This window comes from Coccinella septempunctata, chromosome 6 (assembly GCF_907165205.1).
Source record: "Coccinella septempunctata chromosome 6, icCocSept1.1, whole genome shotgun sequence".
NCBI lineage: Eukaryota > Metazoa > Arthropoda > Insecta > Coleoptera > Coccinellidae > Coccinella > Coccinella septempunctata.
The window spans coordinates 21,033,829-21,054,932 of record NC_058194.1 but is presented as its reverse complement, the minus strand read 5'-3'; the positions used below and the strand labels follow the sequence as shown (position 1 = coordinate 21,054,932).

Genomic DNA, 21,104 nt, shown 5'->3' with positions numbered 1-21,104 from the left:
ACTTCCTATAGTTTTTATATAGATTTTTGTGTCGTGTCGTTTCCGTGAAATGCGAAGGTAGAGATGGGCTCCTTGGGTATTTTCAATAATAAACCTATTGTATGAAACGAAACCAACCCTCTTATTCTGTTCAGTTCACATCTTATTAATCGAAGATCGGATAACAGAATGAATGAAAATGATGAATGAATAGTAAAGATAATTGATTTATCATGAACATAGGTAAGTCAAGTTAATTGTTAATTTCGTCTGCATAAATGATAACATAATAATAAATCAACTATCTTTTCTATATAAACCTCTGTTATAATTATAAATAACTGAATCAAAGATGAATGAGTGAAACAGAACATACACATAGTATCGTTCGTCTTGTTATTTGTTTTGACAGAAGTTTTGGTCAAGTTTCGTGACCTGATTATTGTCATTTGTTATTTAGAGCTGCATAAATTCACACAAGGTATATCCATAGTTGACATTTTCGTTCAACACTATCGAGGATGTTTTAATAGTTATTTTTGCAACCATTGGGGAAAAGCATTATTTTTCGTAATGACCGTATTTCTCTTCTATGGAGGGTATGGTCTCTACCCTCCATAGAGCGAAGCGAGGTTATCTCAGTAGTAGTCTTTTGTTTAGGTTTTAACAGTTCATTCATAGAGGATACATCAAGAACCTCTTCTATCAAGAGAAAGCTATGAAAAATATAATCAATGAAAAAAATGGTAAAAAGACTTCTTTGGTTGGGGGTTACTTATAGAACGGTTTTGGACATAAAACAAATTTTACAATTATCGTCAATTGGGAAACATAAATATTCAATACTCGAATTTCGAAATGATCGTAGTCAGTTGTAGAATGAATGTATATTGTTCTTGTATTTCTCAGGTTATATGATGCAGCGAAGATGAAATGTATAATGAATATATATTATTCTTTTTAGTTGTTATGTTCATTTTGTTCTTATTTTGACTTGTTTTCCTCTCCTTTGCTTCATAATACGTGAATGTATGTCGATGATTTGTGAAATAAAAAATATTCTATTCTAATAAAGCACTACTTATAATTGCGGTCCAAAATTTGGTCGAAGAAATTATATTTACAAAATATCTTGAATTATTTTCCCTACTGAATTCAAATGATGCACCATCGAAATGATCTAACTGTATTCTATTTAGTTTATATACACGTATTTCCTGCTATATTTCCAGAATTTTTGTTGACTCAGATAAACTATATTTATCATTCCTTGACGAGCTAACCATAACTATCGTTTTGTTTGCTCTACCTGTCGGTCAGGGTATTCTTAATATGAAATGCAACATTATCTGTAGCTAGAAATATTGTATTTATAGATCCGAAGGTGATGCTTGAAGAGATCTGTAATTTAAATCATACTAGGAATGGGCTGGGGGATCGACAAGTTTGTGTTCTTAAAATAGCCCTCAAAATTCAGACGCCGGATGTTTTGTTGACAAATGTTGTTTCGAAGTAAATCTCCCTTGTTTTGGTTCAGTGACAGAAAAATTGTACCGTAAATTGAATTAAGGAGTGGAACTCAACTGGCAATAAATCAGTCCTTTGGGCGTTTCGTTTAGAAACTAGTTTCGGAACATCCAAAGACGTGTTAAAGCATAAAGGAGTTAAAATTTCTGCTCTTCATCATTCATCACCACCACGATCATAAGGAAATTTACTAATTATCTGGTATCAGTAAATATTCTTAGGAAACAAAAAGTAGTAGCCTTGAATATTAATGAATACTCAAAGGTAGTAGTTAGTAGTTGTATTGTTGTTATACGCCCCATCAAAACCTTTTATCATGTTGGTTGTGGATGATCTTTTATTATAATAAAAAATATGAGAAATTCAGAGAAGTTGCAGATTCTTGTGCACCAAATATTCACTCATGACATTTCTTGAAAAAACAAATGTTTACTTTCTTATATCTGAATGTTTTTTTGCTCCCTGTTTGATCAAATTTTCAGATTCAGGCAAGTTCTTATCGTCTGCGTTTCTGAGACTTTTGGATCAGTTATAGTTTAACGTTTTCACAATCAACTTCGATTCATAATTTGGTTTACAATAATGCCTAGACATAAATATAGTGCGGATGAAGGCTCTTGGTATGATCGAGGCTACTGGTATGATGGAGGTAATGAGATGTTGAGAATTTCTTCAAGTTAGTGAAAGCGCAGTTTCCCGGCTCTTCCATCGCTCCAGGCTGAGGTCCCTGGAATCACACTGCCAGATATCTCTGCTGACATGGGAGTGCCGTATTACCATAAAGCAACTGGCCAGAGGCAATAAAATGACTATGGAATGGTATGAGTATGGTTACCAGGATATTGTGGTATTGAAGGAATTGAAAAAGCCAATGAACTTGCAAAAAAAACATCAAGGTCAACACCTGCTGGACTTGAGCCTTTCTGTGGGCTCAGTAAAGACCAATATAAGGCACCAGCAGCTTATATGGGGAATCATCTCCCATAGATATATGGAGAAATGGGAAAAAGGATTAGTTAAATAAGTTAATAAACATTCAGATTCCTCATATTTGAAGAATTAGTGATAAAAAAGGAAATTTTTGAAACGGTCTCAGAATTCCTGAACTTTCTCCACTTTTGTGGAGCAGTATACATGGTGAGTTGCTGAACTACGAGGACATATTAAAAAATTCTTAGCTGTAGTTATAGAACCAAACAAAATTTCAATGTCAAAATATTTTATTACTCAACGTATTCTCCTCTCAATTGGATACATTTATTACATCGAATCTGCAACGTTTCTAGACCTTTCAACAAATTTTTCTTCTTGCTCTGCAAACCAGACCTCCACAGATTTTATTACCTCCTCGTTGGAAAAAATACGACCTGTTAAACTTTATTTAATTGAGTAAAGAGATGATAGTCGGATGGAGCCATCAAATCTGGTGAATGAGGGGGGTATTCCAGTAATTCAAACCCAAAACCACGAATTTTTTGCATGGCAACATGAGATTTGTGTGCAGGGGCGCTGCACACAGCTTTCCGCGTCTTTTCTCTTTGATTTCTTCCCTTAGAGTGGTCAGTAATGTCGGATAGTAATCTCCGGATATTGTTTTACCCTTATCCAAAAAATCAATCATGATTACTCCATGGCAATACCAAAAAACTGAAGCAAGAACTTTTCCAGCAGATTTTTGGACACTTCTTAGGTCTTGGAGAACCAGAGTGTCGCCATTTAATCGATTGTTGCTTTGTTTCTGGATCGTGGAAATGTACCCAAGTCTCATCCATAGTAACAATTCGGTTTAAGAAGTCTACGCATCGTTTTCAAATCGAGCACAGATCGAACGCGATGCTTCTACCCTTGCACGCTTTTGGTCAACATTCAAACATTTGGGGATCTATTTTGCAGCAATTTTTCTCATATCCAAATTGACGTGAACTATATGAAGAAAGCGTTCGTATGAAATATTCAGTGCTTCTGATATCCGTTTAAGCCCAATTCGACGGTCTGATAAAATCATGTCATCAACTGCATCGATATTTTCGGGGACTGACACAAAAACTGGTCTTTCCGATCGGTCATCATCTTCAATGGAAAATTTACCTCTTTTGAAGCTTGCAGTCCAATTTTTCACGGTCGCATACGAAGGACATTGATCACCAAGGATCTATCTTCGTGAATCTGCTTACCTCTTAACCCTTTTAAATACTTAACGATGGCTTCGATTTTCACAATTTCGGTGGACATCTTCTTTCTTTCAATTTATTGCGTAACTCTGGTTTACTTTTTTGAACTCAAACTTCACACTGTCACTTAATGAGTTATTTTTCGTTGCTATGGTAATGCAATATTTTTTTATGCATGGAAATGGTCAGGCTAACTAGATATAATACATTCTCGTATTTTAAACATAGGAATATTTCAGATTCAGATTCAGTCGTCGTTGAAGGAAAAAATATGTAGATAGCTTTTCTTCCTTCGAATACAACCGAAAGAGATTCTAAGGAAACTAATTTCCGAATATTGATCAATTAACAGTAATCTTCACAGAATTCCACATATCTATTTTAGTCCAACCAAGGCCCAACTTCTTTCCCCACGTCATGTAGAAAATGCATGTTCGAAGTATAAACTAACCGCAGTTGGAAATGATCAAAATTCCTCGATGCAAGGGGAAGTCGTGCCCCATTATCTCCAGGTGAGGCGGAAGGAGCAATCACACACAAGATCGCCGCGACGCTGCTGTCACAAGTGTCGGGGCTGCGCGTGCGTGCGCGTGCTTGGCGCCGTGCCGTGGAACCGCCGGAATAGTAACGTCCCGTCCGCCGTCTTCTGAACGATGCATTCCAGACGCCTCAGCCGGAAGCGTCGGGGGATCGGAAAGACCGAAAGGCTCGGGAGTGATCGGTGACTTTCGAAAAAGTTTGTTGTGACGGCTGCCCGTGTTTCGCGGTGTTCACGTGTGCGCGCAAGTTTCGCGACAAAGGTGCCGTCTTCAGGGATTAACGCCGTGACGTTTTGGTTCTTAAATGACGATTATGAAATGTTGGGGAGGATTACCCTGATAAATGGTAATTTGTTGGATTTGCTTGGGAAAAATGAAACTGAAAATTATCGTCGTGTTATGAAAGCGGAATGCCAATGGTTTTAAGTGGATCTGGTTCACTAACTAGGAGTTGCGTCTTCGAAAATAAACAAGTTGGGTCATTCTAGAAATAGTATTTCACGAGTACGAATGATTCATGGAGTGTCTTGGGGATTTCACGTTCATCTGCAATTATTTTATTTGGTTCGGAGTTTAGGTGTTATTATTCTGATAATGGGTTGGGTTGGGTACAGAGATTTCAAGGTATTTCTCGATACTGCTTCACAATAGTTAAGGAAGCTCAGTAGCTCAGGAATTTTGAGACTGATTCAAAAGATTCCATAATTTCCACCAATTTTTCAGATATGAGGAATCTAAATGTTAATTCACCTATCTAACTCATTCTCTTGCCTCTTTCTATATAAGTTTCACACTTCCAGTTGAAGCTTTATTTTTAGTATTTGTTGTGAAAAAATAAGTCCACTCAAAAAATTTTAAAAATAAAGATCAGTAAAGAGTGTGGAGCCCTCTTAAATCAAGTACAGGCGGACAACGCCTTTTGCGTACTTTCGATCAGATTTTTAAAGTACCCTTGATCAAGTTCTCTCCAAAGTTGCGGTAAAAACTTGGGTAAAAGTCTGAGTTGTTGAAGCGTATGTGGAGGTGGTTGATGAGAATCCAAAGCTCTGCTGATCCGAAGCGTGTTCAATGGGATTGGGGCCTGGCATTCTGGCCATCGAGGAGTAGGAAGAAATCCGGTATACCATAAATTCCCAGAGCTTCATCGAAAATTCTCTCATGATGGGCGAGATGATGGGTCCGAAAATTAGAAATTTGACCCAACTGCAGCATGAAGCTAAATAATAATATTGTCGGACTTGCTGTGTGGGCATTCATGGTACCATCAAGCACCAACAATTATTTAAGTCCCTTGAAGAAAAAATGCCCTACCAAACAGTAACTGCACCACCTCTGAACGAATGAACTCCTGAACTGCTCTACGATTTCTGGACAACAGAGGATGGGTCCATACCCGAACACGACAACCAACCCAAAACCGTCCATATCTCAACTCATCTGTGAACAATACAGACCTCCATTTACCGCTTCAATTCACGTGAAAACCTTCTCAAAAGTCGTCAAGAATGTAGATCAGACCAGGGGTGTTTAGACTTGAATCGCGTGCGATCTTCTTCAATATTATGAGACTCTTATCGATTTACTTTGGGAAACTGCAAGTATATGTAATGTAGGAAATTATTTATCAGAATAACTAGCTCAATCTGTGACTCTACACATCTGTGGATCTTTTAAGAGTTGTCTTCAGCCAAAGTACCCAATTTTCAAATTTCACAGATACTTTTTAATTTTTGAACATCAAATTACTCTAAAACGGCGCATTATACGAGAGAAAAGTAACATTTTTTTATAGTTCTTCATCATCCTGTATCTTTTGAACCGAGCCGATTCGGAAAAAATGGTAAGGGAAAAAAGTGTTTCTTTTGACCTCAACGTTACCGTTAAAATATTCGTACAAGTCAAAGATTCACCCTGTAGATCAGAATCGGCTTATTTTCTACGAGATCGACTCAAAAATCTCACGCGATCGACAGTTTGAGCACCCCTGATGTAGATTATCATCTTGAAGACTTCGATGAACTCTTTCAATCGGAATCAAAGAAGCGTTAAAAAGCCGTTGTTGCATAATTCGATAAGTAGGTACTCAAAGGCTCTACGTGTAAACACAGTCAGAAACCCAACCAGAAACCGATCTTGTGTAGAAGGGGTAGATCTTGTAGCCAATAATACTTCGAAAGATCTGTTCATTCAATCTGTAATCCCAATAATGAAATGAAAACATCGCTAAAATAATTATTGTACTATGAATCAAAATAAAATCTTCACTATTAGAGAGGCAATCTAACCTAAAGAAACATAATGTTCTAACAGCGTCACACCAAGATATGTTCAGAGTTTCTATCCCGATGGCGCAAGTATTCACAGCAAGGAGGAGCAAAACTGCCTCCTTATTCTTCCAAACGCCCTCAACATCTGGAACCAGGGGGAAGAAGTTTTTATAAATGGGACACTCCAAAAGAGTGGCGAATGCTCACGTGAATTATTTCCATAAAATTCATACCTGTCGAGTTCCTCGTTATACAAGTCGAGGACCCTTCGACAAGACTGGCGTTTCTCATAATTCACCCACCAAAAGTCATGTGATATCGTGAAAATAATCCGAATCGATGAACTCGGGGGTGCAAGCGGGTAAATTATGATCGTGCAATAGAAAAAATTCGAACATATGCGCTTGATTTAGGGATCTGCGGGTTTGATGATGTGGGAAACATCGACAAACATAAATAATCATTCGATAAATGTTTGTTATTTTGTCAGAATCCATATGAAATTCATCAGTTGTGGATTGTACACATTTGGTTTGAAGAATCTATAAAAAGGTATAATACCGGTGACATGGGTAGACCCACCCTAAGGAGAAGTTTGAGTTTCAAAAATGAAGGTAAATTTAGAGTGACGAGAAAGTCCCAATTATAATGAATAATAAGAACAACCAGTTCAAGTTAATAATCAAGGGATTGAATATAATATTAATCATAGGATATCAAAATGAGGTTTGAACTGAAAAAGGTCGTCTTCCCAATATAATGGGCGGCAAAATAGAAGACTCAAAAGAGGTGCAGAAACCGAAGCATTAGAGAAAGGAAATATGTAGAAGTATATATCTATCTATCAAAGCCAGATGAAGAGAGAATTGACAGAGGAGTTCACTGTCTTGTCAAAGCTATTAATACCTACGCTGAGCTACTCATTCGGTATCATCTCTTTGACCACCACCGATTTAGTAGTCCTACAGAGAAAAACAGGAAGAATGCTGAAGAAACATCATTTACATCCCCCTTAAAGCACAATAAAACGAACAGAGCTGCCATGACATCTTGTGGGTTGAAAAATTCCTGATTTTTTGTATGTTTAAAGAAATTGAAGGGCTTGGAGAATATTTTCCGAAGAAAGACGTTTCATTAGAATTTCATCGAGTAGTTTGTGATGCTGATAAGTGATAGTTCAACTGCATTTAATCTGCAACAACACCATTTTATAATCTTCGAAGACTTAGCAGAAAGCAAAATGCAGAGACATCTATGATTACACAACTATTCTTTCACTTCCGGAAAGTTGTTTTCTTAGACAGAGGGTTTTATCATCATCCGAGTCATCATCAATGCTTGCCACCCAGGATCAAGTGGTTCCTACAAGGAACTATATGAAGAATGTTGCCAAAGTTACCTCACTGGCGAATGATAGCTCTCGTTGTGGCTGTGGGACAGATGAAACCATCTAATACATCACCGAGGGACACGGTGAATAAACTTACCATCCAGATTTTGTATTGGAAAATCATCATCACAAGCTCTACCGTTGCTCACAGATCAGAAAATAACTCAAAATAGACCTGACCTTATACTGCTGAATAAGGATGAAAACAGAGCATTATTAATCTCAAGGCCATTACAAACCAATTCATATAAAAGATATTTCAATCCTTTCTATTAGTAGTTACCTATATGTGCCTTCAAGTTTGTTCAGAAAATTCCGAGGAAAATTCCACCAATTGGATGCGATTTTTATCTCAGTGTATATATACTCGTAAATGTTTTGCTTTCGGCATTATTCTGCAAGTCTGAACCACTCTATGCCCATTCCGAGAACACGTCCGTCGAGTAGAGTATAGAAGCTGTGCTTAATGCAAAAGTGGCTATAAAAATTACCATGTGCTTTCTGTTTCCATCCAAGACTCGCCGATTGCTGCACGTTTTTTGTATCAATTACACTTTCTTGGAAGACTCCCACTGGAATTTCCGTATGATTTGCTTTCTGCTTATTCCGTTTCGAAACATTCGAGCAGCTGGATCTAAAATTGAAGTGAGCGCTAGGCTTCTATCTCCTTATGCTATTAGTGGATCGAAGTCCTTCAAAGCTGATCGTCCATATCTAATCGAATTAATCACTTAGTATTTTCTCAGTTGGTTCTTTATTCACATCAAAGGATATGTCAGTTTTTAGAAGCAATTTGTTTTGATATATTTTGAATTATCCAATCATCTTCTATTATTCAAATCCGTTTGAACCTACATTTATCGTGCATTTTAGTAATTATGTCAGATGGTCAACTGACAACTCGACTAACAATTAACATATCCCACAACAGTTTTGGTTTCGGATTATTCAAGGACCATTTAAATATCTTATATTCTCAAAAACTTTTGCACTTGCTTTTGCATGTTAGTCTCAGAGTAAACCAGCAATAAGTAGGCATTCTTCGGAAAATTCTCTAGGAGATGAGATAAGCCATATATACTCTAGAATGTTTCGCATCAACGGGGCTAACAGTTGTCATGTCATGTCTTGGGTTCTCACAAATATATTCTCTTTTTACTTGGAGGAAATGGTGCATCAACTAAAATCGACAGGGTTCTCTATATAATTTCTATTTCCATGCCAGCTAACTACCTTTTGAAGTTTTTATTAAATTTCCTCTATATGTTACTTTTTCTAAAAGTCTCATTCACATTTTCTATGGTTCCGAAATATTAAAGGGTGGAAATATAAACTTCTACAATATTCTGGATTAGAAATGGTGCTTCAACACCTTCAAATAAAAAAATTGACTTGGAAAAACAAATTCAGACTATATTGCTTTTTATATGTTACTCTTTTTTCTCTATAAATGATGAAGACTTCATTGAACAATAACAATTGTTTCTTTGACACGCGCCTACTTGGTTAGTCAGGCTTCCTTTGACAGCTGCTAAAAATGTTTTTCCCAAAATCGGAATGTAAAGAGTTCGAGAAAAAATCCTAATTTTCGTTGAAGCTCCACAAACAATCTCTTCATTTCAGCGATCAAGAAATGATAATAATTGTCTCCCAAAAAAAAACTACGCGTAGGGCTTATCAAACTGGAAACAACAATTTTGTAGAATTGTTGTTCCAATAATGCGAGCTAGTCATGAACGGACTTAGGAAATCCCAGAGAAATCAAAACATCGAAACGCAACTGGGATCATTGTCCCTCATCAGTACAGTGTAGCGCTGAATATTCCAAACCGAGAATGGAGCATGGCCATTTTTAGCCATGGAACGCATAATTTTTACTTCTCGACAAGTCTACAGCACTTTATGACAACGTTGGATCCAAATATTGAGAGTCGATTAATCAAGAAACAGCGACCATTTTTCAACAATGGCGACGCCAGGATTACGAGCGCAAATGAGTGCTTTCCGCAATTTGTCGAGAACTTAATTAATTGGTTTTCTGTCAGCGATATTGATTAACCGTTCAATTGATTCCATGACTGGGGCTTAGGAAGAGTTTGCTGAAAGGTTCACGAGCGTATTCTTTGTGAAAGAGAAAAGGTTCAAATTCCATCGGGATGCTCTTACAAATTCCCGTTATGCAGGCGGCGATCTATCTTGCTGAGAAGGTAAGGGCTGAAAGTTTGGAATAAACTGCTCCCAAATAATTAATCGCAGTCAATTAAGGCCGGAAATGAAATTGGAACAGTTTGTCTTTCTTTAATGGAGATTGTGCATTCAGATTATCCCTAGGATTCCAAAAAAAAACTGCTGCAATAAATTCGACTCTTTTTTTAAAGAGCGTGGGTACATGAGGATCAATAATTAAACGTACATTAGACGACTCATAGAAATACAGAATTGTAATCTGCAGGCCATGGCTTCAAACTAATTGACCCTTATTGTGTCAAGGGTTGATACGAAAATAGACTCATCTTGGGAAATACCAGTATGAAAAAATATCAAAACCATTATAGTCCCAACAAACCATTAATTCGACATGCTTATGCTACAGAAAAATCATCGCAGAGCTAAAAGTGAAAGAGCAGCTCTTTCAGTAATAAATTTCGAATTTTCTTCGACCTCAGTGCAACTGTTCGGTCTAGAGGAATTTTTACGAGAATTTTTAAGTGTACTTATCTTTTTCGGAATTATTTTATCTAAGCTTTATTTTGTCGAGGAGTCGAGGGTTGACACAAAAATAAATCTCGAAAAAGATCAGTGTGAAGAAATATCAAAAACATTTAAGTCTCAACAAACCATTAATTCGATGCGTTTAAAGTCTTGTCGCCAATATTATGTTATCTACATGGGACAGCTATATAATTCTGCTCAAGAAAGAAACTTCTTCAATGTGGTATCTAATTTGCCTACACTGTTCACCTCTTTTTCATATTTTTTATGAGGTCTCTCTACCTACTTGGCAGTATTCAGCCAAAATTTCAGTCTTCAAAATTTCTTTGGAAAAAAGGTAGAATTCGATTGACAGAAAAATACTAACGGATTTAGGGGGGGACATTACAGAGGAATCCAAGGAAATGTTTGTAATATACGAACTGACCAACGTAGATAAAATCTCAGTAAAGAAACTCTGTCTCTCGGTATAAATGATCAATTAGCTATTTTTCTATTGAAGGATATTTTTTCATTAAAAAACGGAATTTTTTCCTTCTCACAATATTCGGTATAAAAATCACACTCCCATCGAAGTGAGAGTTGTGTTGCTCTGACGGGGTGAAATGAGACCGAAACCATCTACTCTCTTTCGATGGGGCGTTCTTCTGAATTTTTTTAAGATCAACTTTCGGCACGCACAACTCAAGCGTTGACAGAACAACAATTATTCAGGTGAAAGCTGCCATGCGAAGAGTGTTGGCATCAGTAACACAAGACGAACCCACTGAATTTTGAGAAATATTATTCCCAGTTTCTGAATAAACATCGAATCAAAGAATTTCTGAGATATTCAGTATCTAATATCCCTTGAATTGGGTCCTAAAACATCGCTAGTTAATAATCCTGTATCAGTCAAGTTGTAATGTATGTTGTACAGGATGGGCAAATTTCGATGTTTTAGCACTACAGCTTTCAAACTAGAGGAGATAGACAAAATCTGATACCCCATTCTCGTTCTCTTTTTCTAAGAAACTTACAATAGTAGTAGTGATTTTTGGCCACTTTCTTTTGTTTTGGAGTTATAAGCAAAAATTGGAAAAATCGATATCGAAATAAATTTATATCTCCGCTAATACTGATGATAGAGCTCTGAAATTGAAACATTATACAGGCACTTTCTTACGTAGAATCTAGTGGCGTGCCCGCCTTTTTAGCAGGATTTTTAATTACGAAGCTATGACCCAAAGTTATGTTTTTTTAAATGGGAACATTAGATTTCTGTGAAATGTTTTGAAAGCTCAATTTTTACTGATTTCAAAAATATATAACATCATATGGTTTATATCAATATAAATAATATAAAATGGTCAAAAACACTTATTCCCAATATTTCTATGGTTTCAACTTTTGACGAGCACAGAAAAATAGAGTTTCTTATAACAAAAGCAGTCTCCTTCCGGCAATGTTATTCTTTCTATGCTTTTTACCAATTTTCACAAAATTTGAATCAAGATATATTTCATAAATTTTCATAATAATGAAAGGACACATATAGAAGGAGACAGTGGTAATCATACTATGCTATATTTTTCTATGCTCATCAAAAGTTGAAACCATAGAAATATTGAGAAAAAAGGTTTTTGACCATTTTCTATTATTTATATTGATACGAACCATATGATGTTATATATTTTTGAAATCAGTAAAAATTAAGCTTTCAAAAAATTGCACAGAAAACTAGTGTTACCATTTAAAAAAACATAACTTTGGGTCATAGCTTCGTAATTAAAAATCCTGCTGAAAAGGCGAGCACGCCACTGGATTCTACGTAAAAAAGTGCCTGTATAATGTTTCAATTTCAGAGCTCTATCATCAGTATTAGCGGAGATATAAATTTATTTCGATATACCCATTTTTCCAATTTTTCCTTATAACTCAAAAACAAAAGAAAGTGGCCAAAAATGAATACTACTATTGTTAGTTTCTCAGAAAAAGAGAACGAGAATGGGGTATCAGATTTTGTGTATCTCCTCTGGTTCAAAAATTGTAGTGCTAAAACATCGAAATTTGCCCACTCTGTACACACTGCTATAGCAAGAACGAATTGTTTAAACGCTGAAAGAACGAGAGCGATGTTTTGTCCTCATTTCTAGGAAAGAATCCAAGTAGAAATATTGACAAAAAAGTCAACACTTTTACACATTATGAATAAATAAGCGTGAGTATTCAGTGCAACCAAATGAGCTACTCTTCGCCTTTCCACATATATTTATGCCTTTGTTTATCCAGCCTGTCACATTTCATCAGGTTCCGACATACCATTATTACGCTTTGTTCGAATTATGTTCCACTATTTTTTCTTTTTTCTTTCTGCCATTCAATTTTTGAAGGCATTCGTGTAGGACTGAATGAAGTCCTGGAATTGTTAATGAATAAGGAACGTGTTCGTGATGAAATGAACAATGTTCCATCTTGCGGTCTTAATGAAGTTTGGAACTATGGCTTCTCTCCACGTATAATTCAGATTTCTTACTTATGTTAATATATGCATTGTCAGCGTGAAGAAGTTCGTGAATGCCCAATTCTTGTGGACTGCGTTAATGAAGCATTGACATAGTTTTATGCAGTAAGCCGTAGACTAACTGTTATTACTATTTTCTAGCAAAAAGAAAATTGTGAATATCAGTACTTTCCGATACCCTGTAAAATGCTCTGGCAAAGTCTTATAATACAAGGCACGTTGCGTTGCTTGTTTTGTTGCAGTCATGTATCCTATTATTTGGTCTGTTAGTCTACTTTTCCAAGAGCCGACGGTAGACTCATCGGTCTGTAGTCTTGTGGGAAATTATTCTTTTCCAACTCTATCAAACAATATGACTTCAGCAATTTTTCTCCTACTGGGTTGATGTTCGGATCTGTAGTCCTTTTTGTGGCATTTTTGAGTATATTTTCTCTCCGCCAAGAGCCTCTCAAGTTTTTAATTATCTCCGTGATCCCCATTGAATTTGGGTCCGTTTATTGGTCCATCCACCACCTCCTCCATTTCGCATTTGTTTCGTCTTATTGATGACTGGCAGCTAAGCGCTGTGTCTCGAACTTTCATGTCAAACATTCAGGAATTTTTCAACTGTTCTGCTGTTTCAGATTTAGTTTGGATCAAATGCGTTGTATATTATCTCAATACTCATTATAGTTCTCTACAGTAACGGCAACTGAGGGAAAATTTACTTTGGCCCTATAAACGGAATTTCTGATGGTCTAGGGAGACTACGATTTAGGAGGGTCACTTTATGGCCATTAAGAGGGGAATATGGACTTCACTTTCAAACTTTATCGTTAAAATGTGAACTTCCCTATGAATTACTCAATCTTTTGCTCATTAAGTTAACCGATACTTATTTAGTATTATGAAACTTAGAAATAGAAAATTTCAGAAATTTTTATAATTTGTATTTCCCTGTGAAGAAGTTTATCTGTAGTTTACTAATGGAATTTGTCAACCTTTAGTCGATAATGCATTAATCTTTTTTTCGCACTGAACATTTCAGTCCCATCCAACGCCATACCTTATTACCATCTACCCAGCTGAAATATCATCATCTACTGAAGTAATGCCTGGGAAACGCTGTGTACAAAAAATCTTTTGGCAGTTAAAAAAATGTATGTTGAACCCTCATTTGGTGAAGGTTTAAAAGTTTTCAAAACATCCCCCAGAACTAGATACACTACATTTTATATATGCATATAAGGCTACAGTTAAGCCGAGAGTTAAGAATTAGGAAATTTCAGAACGCATCCTTATCTTTCACATTCATTCCCGTTGATCACCCATTCAAATAGGGTGTCCATTTTCCTCTTCCAGTTTATTTGCGAAACGAGAGTGCCTTTTCCGCATCTCTGGAATGAAATTCCCACGTCAATGACTGAAGGGTGAACACATTGCCGACTTTGTATTGCATGGGAGGAAGAAAGTTGAATAATATAATTTCACTTTAACCTTTCAAAGCGCCGAATGAAGTTGGCATGTTGATTGGATTTTCTCAGTTTGTTTTTACCTTCTTCTCCCTCAACTCGAACTCGTCTATTTCGGTTTGTTGGAAATACAGTTGTTTTTTCCACCCCACATTTCCTAGTCAAAAATTTGAGCACTGGACGCTTCATAAATAAGGGATGGTTAAAATGTAGTAGGTATATATGCATATGAATGAAAAACGTCTTGAAGGTTTTCAAGGAATTTATGTACAGGTTGACTCACAAGTAACGCACAAAACGCATGTATTCTTTGGTTATTGATGTGGTTTTTATCTACCTTTTCTTATTTTGTACAGGACAGTAGAGGTATGAAATTGCTAAACTTCATGAATTCAAATGTTCATCTTTATGTGTGATTTGAGGTCAATGACATACACTTCAGGAGTGATTTCTTTTTTTTATATCGAATACATGCCTTTTTTGTAGGGTGTTAATTAACGAAAGAATGTATCAATTACAGGTCATTCATTCAGGGTGTCAATTCGAAGGACCTAGGGAGATGATTCATCGATAGAAATAAACAGGCGTAGTTCCTATAAAATTTTTTCAAAATCGACCACCCTTCCAAGATACAGCCTTTGGAAGGCGATGACGAGTTGACAGTTTTTAATTTTTTTTACTGTTTCTGAAAAACACTGAGTCATTATACTATACATACATAACATGAAGCACGAAGCACTAAGTAGATGTAACTTATACAATTGTTTTAGATCTCATAACTTTATCATTAGGGGTTGAAAATAACAACGAACAACCCTTTATGATTTTCCTTCAAAAATTGTTTTCGTGGGATAGATTTTCGAAAAATAAAATACTCTTATGGTTTCCCATTCAATTCTGGAGAAAAAAAGTATCTTGCAAAATTTCGATACAGTCGATACTTTTCTCGGAATAAATAAAAACTTACGAGCAGTTCTGATCACTATTCATCCCATTCAATCCTATGAGTGTTTCATTGAATAACTACCACCCCATAAAATACATGCATCAACTCTCTACCTCATAGACCTTCGTATACTGCTTGTAAGTTTTTATTTATTCCTAGAAAAGTATTGACTGTATCGAAAGAGACTTTTTTTCTCCATAATTAAATGGAAAACCATAAGAGAATTTTATTTTTCGAAAATCTATCCCAGAAAAACAATTTTTGATGGAAAATCATAAGGGGTTGTTATTTTCAACCCCTAATAATTATGTTCTGACATCTAAAAAAATTTTGTGAGTAACATCTATTAAGTGCATCATATTATATATAGTTTTATGATGCAGTGTTTTCTAGAACCCGTAAAAAAAATTAAAAACTCTCAAATCGTCATCGCCTTCTAAAGGCTATATCTTGGAAGGGGGGTCGGTTCCGAAAAAAATTTATAGGTACTACCCCTGCTTATTTTCATCCAGGAATCATCTCCCTAAATCCTTCGCATTTTTTTACACACCCTGTATATCTGATTGCTTCGGTAATTGCAATTTCAATCCAAATCATTCACTATCCTAAGAAAAAAGTATATTTTCGATAACACTTCAAAAGCATCCTTTCCTCCCAAAGTGTATGTCATTGACCTCAAAATCCAAACTTTCAATTCCAATTATAACTATTTCATCCCTAAAAAATAAAAAACCTTCTTACTTCACGATAGTGTTTCTTCAAATTGGTCAACGAGCTTGATTAAGAAACATTTAAATTGAAATCAACTCACACTCATAACATAAATATAATATAAGGGCCATAAACATCGAAGAAGAATTTATTAACAAAGGGTTATAGTGAAATCAGAAAAAAAAAATTCAGATACTTCTACCCATTCGGAAATATTTCCGTGAACCAAATCCAGACAATAATTTTCAGATTCAAAGTTTCCCAAATATAAATATTTTCCGACTACTACCCTAATTCTCACTGATTTAGTTTATCCTTGGTGAAACTGGCTCTACGACTAAAACCAGGATTTCGCAATGGGTTAGGGTGCTACTGTGCCAATGAGCAAACGACATTCGATTAGTGAAAAAACAGTGACGCGATGTTTCCCGGATGTATCAGAGGGCCGAGATCGACCCATGGTTCAACCGACGATATCACGAAGCAAACGAAGTCAATTGTCCAGGTAAGACCATTTAATGAAACATCACTCAGCAGACTCAAAAAATCCCATAAATAATGAATCTTGGCTCATTGAATTCGATGAATGAATGAAAGAGCTCAAATCCCAATCCATAAAACTCCACAGTTGAAACTTATTACACAAAAAGTAACACCCGAAAGAATATTCAAATGGAGCATGAAAAATCTTTCTGAATTGCCATTTTACTAAATGTTCCTGTTGCCTTAGCCCAGATACAATTGAGTAACTAATTGATCCCAGAATAGATCAGAAGATTCACTCCAACTCGGACATCTGGATCCGTTTCGTGATGCATTATGTCATAATGTAGCTCCAAGTTTACATTTGTTGGTGAAGAGCTAACGTCTGCATTATTTTGCATGTCTGTGTTGTATCATAATTTGACTTTCGAGATTGTTCTTTTTTTATTGAGGAAGTAGGATATTATAGTTTAACTGAATGAAATTGAACTGCTCCACAAGAGTTAGGGATATCGCATTCAATCGTTTTTAAAAGTATGTAATCTTCGAGAAAATTGCTGTAAAATCATTTAAAACTCAATAAAAACTTGAATCGATCCAATAAAAATCAGTATGAGACATCGTCAATCTGGTCGCCTTTTTTCTGAAGTTTGGTTCTTTGCATATGCTTCATGAATGTTCTTATTTTGAAATGAAGTCAGTTTATCAACGGCTTCGATTTGAAACGAGTTTTCTGAAAATGCCAAGACGTAAATTAACAAACGCTGAGGCTAATACGGCTATCGGAATGCTACAGGTTGGCCTAACTCAGGTTGTTGTAGCGGAAAGGCTCCAAGCCAGCCAAAGTGTGATATCTCGACTTTGGAATAGGTTCAGGGAGATAGGTTCCTTGTTGTAAAGACCAAGGCTTGGTGGGCGACGAAAAACAGCACCTGCTCAGGATCGGTTCATGACAGTTTCGGCGAGAAGAAACTCTACATCTACGTGTAGAATGCTACGGAATACTCTTCAAAATGCAGATGGGGTCCAAGTTTCCATCGAAACCATCAGACGACGTTTGAGAGAGGTGAATCTAGGTTCTAGACGTCTATTAAAAGGAGTTCCATTAACACGTGATAAGCGTCAATGACTGAAATGGGCAAGGCAACATATCATTTGGTACGATCAATGGCGTAGTGTCCTTTTCACTGATGAATCCAGATATGGACGATTTTCAGATTCTCGAAAAATAAGGGTAAGGACAATCCCACGCATAACCCGTATCTAATCGTCGCTATGTCCAAGAAGTCCATCCATTCCGAGGGGGTAGTGCTATGGTATGGGCCGGAATATGTTTCAACGGGCGCACAGATCTACACATTTGTCCTGGGAATATGACCGCCTTACACTATAGGGAGCATGTCATTGACAATGTTGTGAAAAATTTTCACGCTGCTATTGGTGAAACTTTTCAATTTCTAGACGATAACGCTAGACCGCACCGTGCAGCCATAGTTGAGGAAGCGCGCGAGGAGCTTGGTATTTCACATTTACCAATACCTTCGCACTCACCAGATTTGAATTGCATAGAACATGCATGGGATATTATTATTATTATTATTATTATTATTATTACACTACAATAAGAGTGGAGGATATGCTGCAAAGAAGATTAGATAATCATCAACCCACTCCAGAATCCTTAAATGATGTGAGAGAGCTTCTGCCCCGTTTACGGAACCTAATTCTTCAAGAAATGTTCCACAACCTCGTGTGTAGTTTGCAAAGAAGATGTCAAGCTGTTATTGTATTGGCTACATTGTATTGATAGTCTTGAAATGCTTGAATTCTCTGGGAATAAAATTTCGTTATTTCACTCGATTTTTCTTAACCACCCTGTATACGCTGCAGACCGACAGGCTAAAATTAATTTGCAACAACATATTGATATGAATTTTCATCACAAAAATCTTATTTTAACCATATTTTTTTGCAATTTAAGTCAATATCCCTAACTCATGTGGAGCAGTTTATTTGCATTGAATCTATAAAGTTTTTGTTGGTGTTATACCTATAAGAGTATTTATTTTAGCATTAACTTGACGTCAGCGATAGTAGGTACCTAATACAAACATTGTCGCCAATAGAATGGATTCCCAAAAAAGATTTTAAGACTCATAGTCGGTCTGAGACCTCTTGATTCCTGTCGTCCATTATTTCATATTTCCTTGTATTTTTATTTAAAACTGCCTCTTTTTCATTCATCAGAATAGGCATCTTTAAAAAAATATATTTTGATTATCACAATTATGAAACAAGGCATGGCAACAACTTATGCCTATGTAAAGATGTTGTTAAGTACGTGTCAACACCCAGTTTTATCGGAATCAAGCTTCAAGACCTTTTGGACAAATAATCTCAGATCGATGAATGTCAAAAAATTCAAATATGAGGTAAAAACATTGTTGATCTAGGGTTCCTACCATAATGCCGAGAAATATACCTCTCTGCTGTATTTGCCTATTATTTCGATATTCAGTTTGCTAAATACGATGTTTATTTTATTTTTCTTTTCTTCATTTTTGTCCTACACATTTTCTCTGATGCCTTGTAGGATTAATAAAGTTCATTTATTTATTTATACTCAAAAGTCCTATAACTATACTTACATAATAACACAACGAGCCTTCGTGTCTTATGAAATAATCATGAGAAATAAAAATAGTATAAAAAGTAACATGTTCACAGTATTCATCAGATTTTTCACACTGAAATAACCGAAAAAAAAAATTCAAAATGAGAAAAAATATCAGATGGAGAGGAAAGGGAAGCATTGAAACTTTCCAGAATAACGAGTATATTCTGGGCTTTCCTTGCTTTTCATCCTGGGGGATTTTCTTTATCTTGGACTGAAAATTAATAAGAACTCCCCTAGTTTACACAGTACAGTAATGCTCAAAGAAAAATGAACGAGTTCGTATGGAACCCACTGCTTGGAAAGTCGAAGTAACACTTCCGTTTATTTATTTTTCGCCCCAAAGCCCACAGTCACCGAGGGGTGCATAATATTGATTGATTACTTTGCATTTTGTCGAGTTTAATATACGGTGGGCTCCCAAGTAGGTAATTTCGTATTTTCGGCAATGTATTTTCCAGCACTGGTGCGGTTATTGGGTGATTTCCGTACCCATAATTCAGCAATAGCTTATAAATTATGTTTCCACTATCTCCTGGTTGTGCTGCAATTTGTCTATAATATTTATGTGCACGTGAGATCTATCATCACATCAGTATTCACGTCTATGGACATTTATCACGTTGTACATTAATGGTTGACAAAGATAGAATACTGCTATATTTGGATAGGGAGATATTGATCAATTCACACATTTATACTCCATTCACATTTATTTTAGCACTCAGTTGGCCATAGAAATTTGACACATTCCACTCTGTATAGTACGAAAATGTCACAACAAAAATCATCTTGCATCAATGGAAGTCAAAAGAATTAAAGGAAGTTTCAAGGCAAACTTCACCTTTAAACAAAAATTTCACATGAATTAACAATTACCTGGCTAACTTTTTCGTATTTATGACTGTTTATTTTCAATTCTTTGATATAATTATAATAATTATATATTTATTGATCCCTTAAGACATTTACAATGTATAGGACAAGTCAAAATGAAAAATAGGAAAATCAATTTTCTGGAACTTATTCTACGATGATATTAGTCGAAAATCCTGTAGTAACTTTTCGCATTCGTTCACCCTAAAATGAAATTCTCAAATGCCATCACTTTTTCGGGTCTCCCAATTGAAGGAAATTCTTGTCATCCTCTTCATTCAAAATATTTCTGATTGTGGAAACATTCAGCTAAAATATAAGTAGTTTTGATTCATATGAAACATCATATAAATTCACTTACATCGAATATGTTCGCTACCGTCTGATATATTGTAGATAATGAATATCAGGGTTACCTACTATTTGAATGAGCGGACCTGAGTTCTGAATAGCACTTCCTGACAGGCTTCTCTCTTTTTCAATCACTTTCGGCATTTTTGTAATATTAATTGATATTAGTTGTGGCAACGGCTTTATAAAATTAACGACATTTCATGAGTGCCAACCTTACTTCGTTCTAATTAGAAAAACCTGAGAAAATTATTTCATGGCCAACCGAGTGCTAAAATGAAAGGGAATGGAGTATTACACTTAATCGTTAAGGTTACACATGTGTAATATCTTTGGTACACTCGCACACAGGACTTCACATCATTTTATATGAGGTATAGAGATTATAAAATATGAATAAGCATTGTCGAGCAATATTTCTGGGAAAGAAATATTGCCCTTTGTCCTTTATCTAATGACTTACATATACGAAGTCGCTCATTAGGGACGCTACAACCTAACCTAAAGATAATCGGTTTTTGCTA

At 35.9% G+C, this 21,104-nt stretch overlaps 1 protein-coding gene across 2 annotated transcripts in view; it reads left to right on the top strand.

Moving 5' to 3' along the window:
* The window catches only part of LOC123315842 (protein sickie), a 224,497-nt gene that overhangs the window by 48,133 nt on the left and 155,260 nt on the right, over positions 1 to 21,104 (top strand). The window contains exon 1 of one of the 2 annotated variants that reach the window (XM_044901724.1): positions 16,517 to 16,701. The exons of the other annotated variant lie outside the window; for it this stretch is intronic. Within the exon in view, the coding sequence (XP_044757659.1) occupies positions 16,618 to 16,701 (84 nt within the window). The 5' untranslated portion in view covers positions 16,517 to 16,617. Of the gene's footprint in view, positions 1 to 16,516; positions 16,702 to 21,104 lie in introns of those variants that run through there. 2 annotated transcript variants of the gene reach the window in all.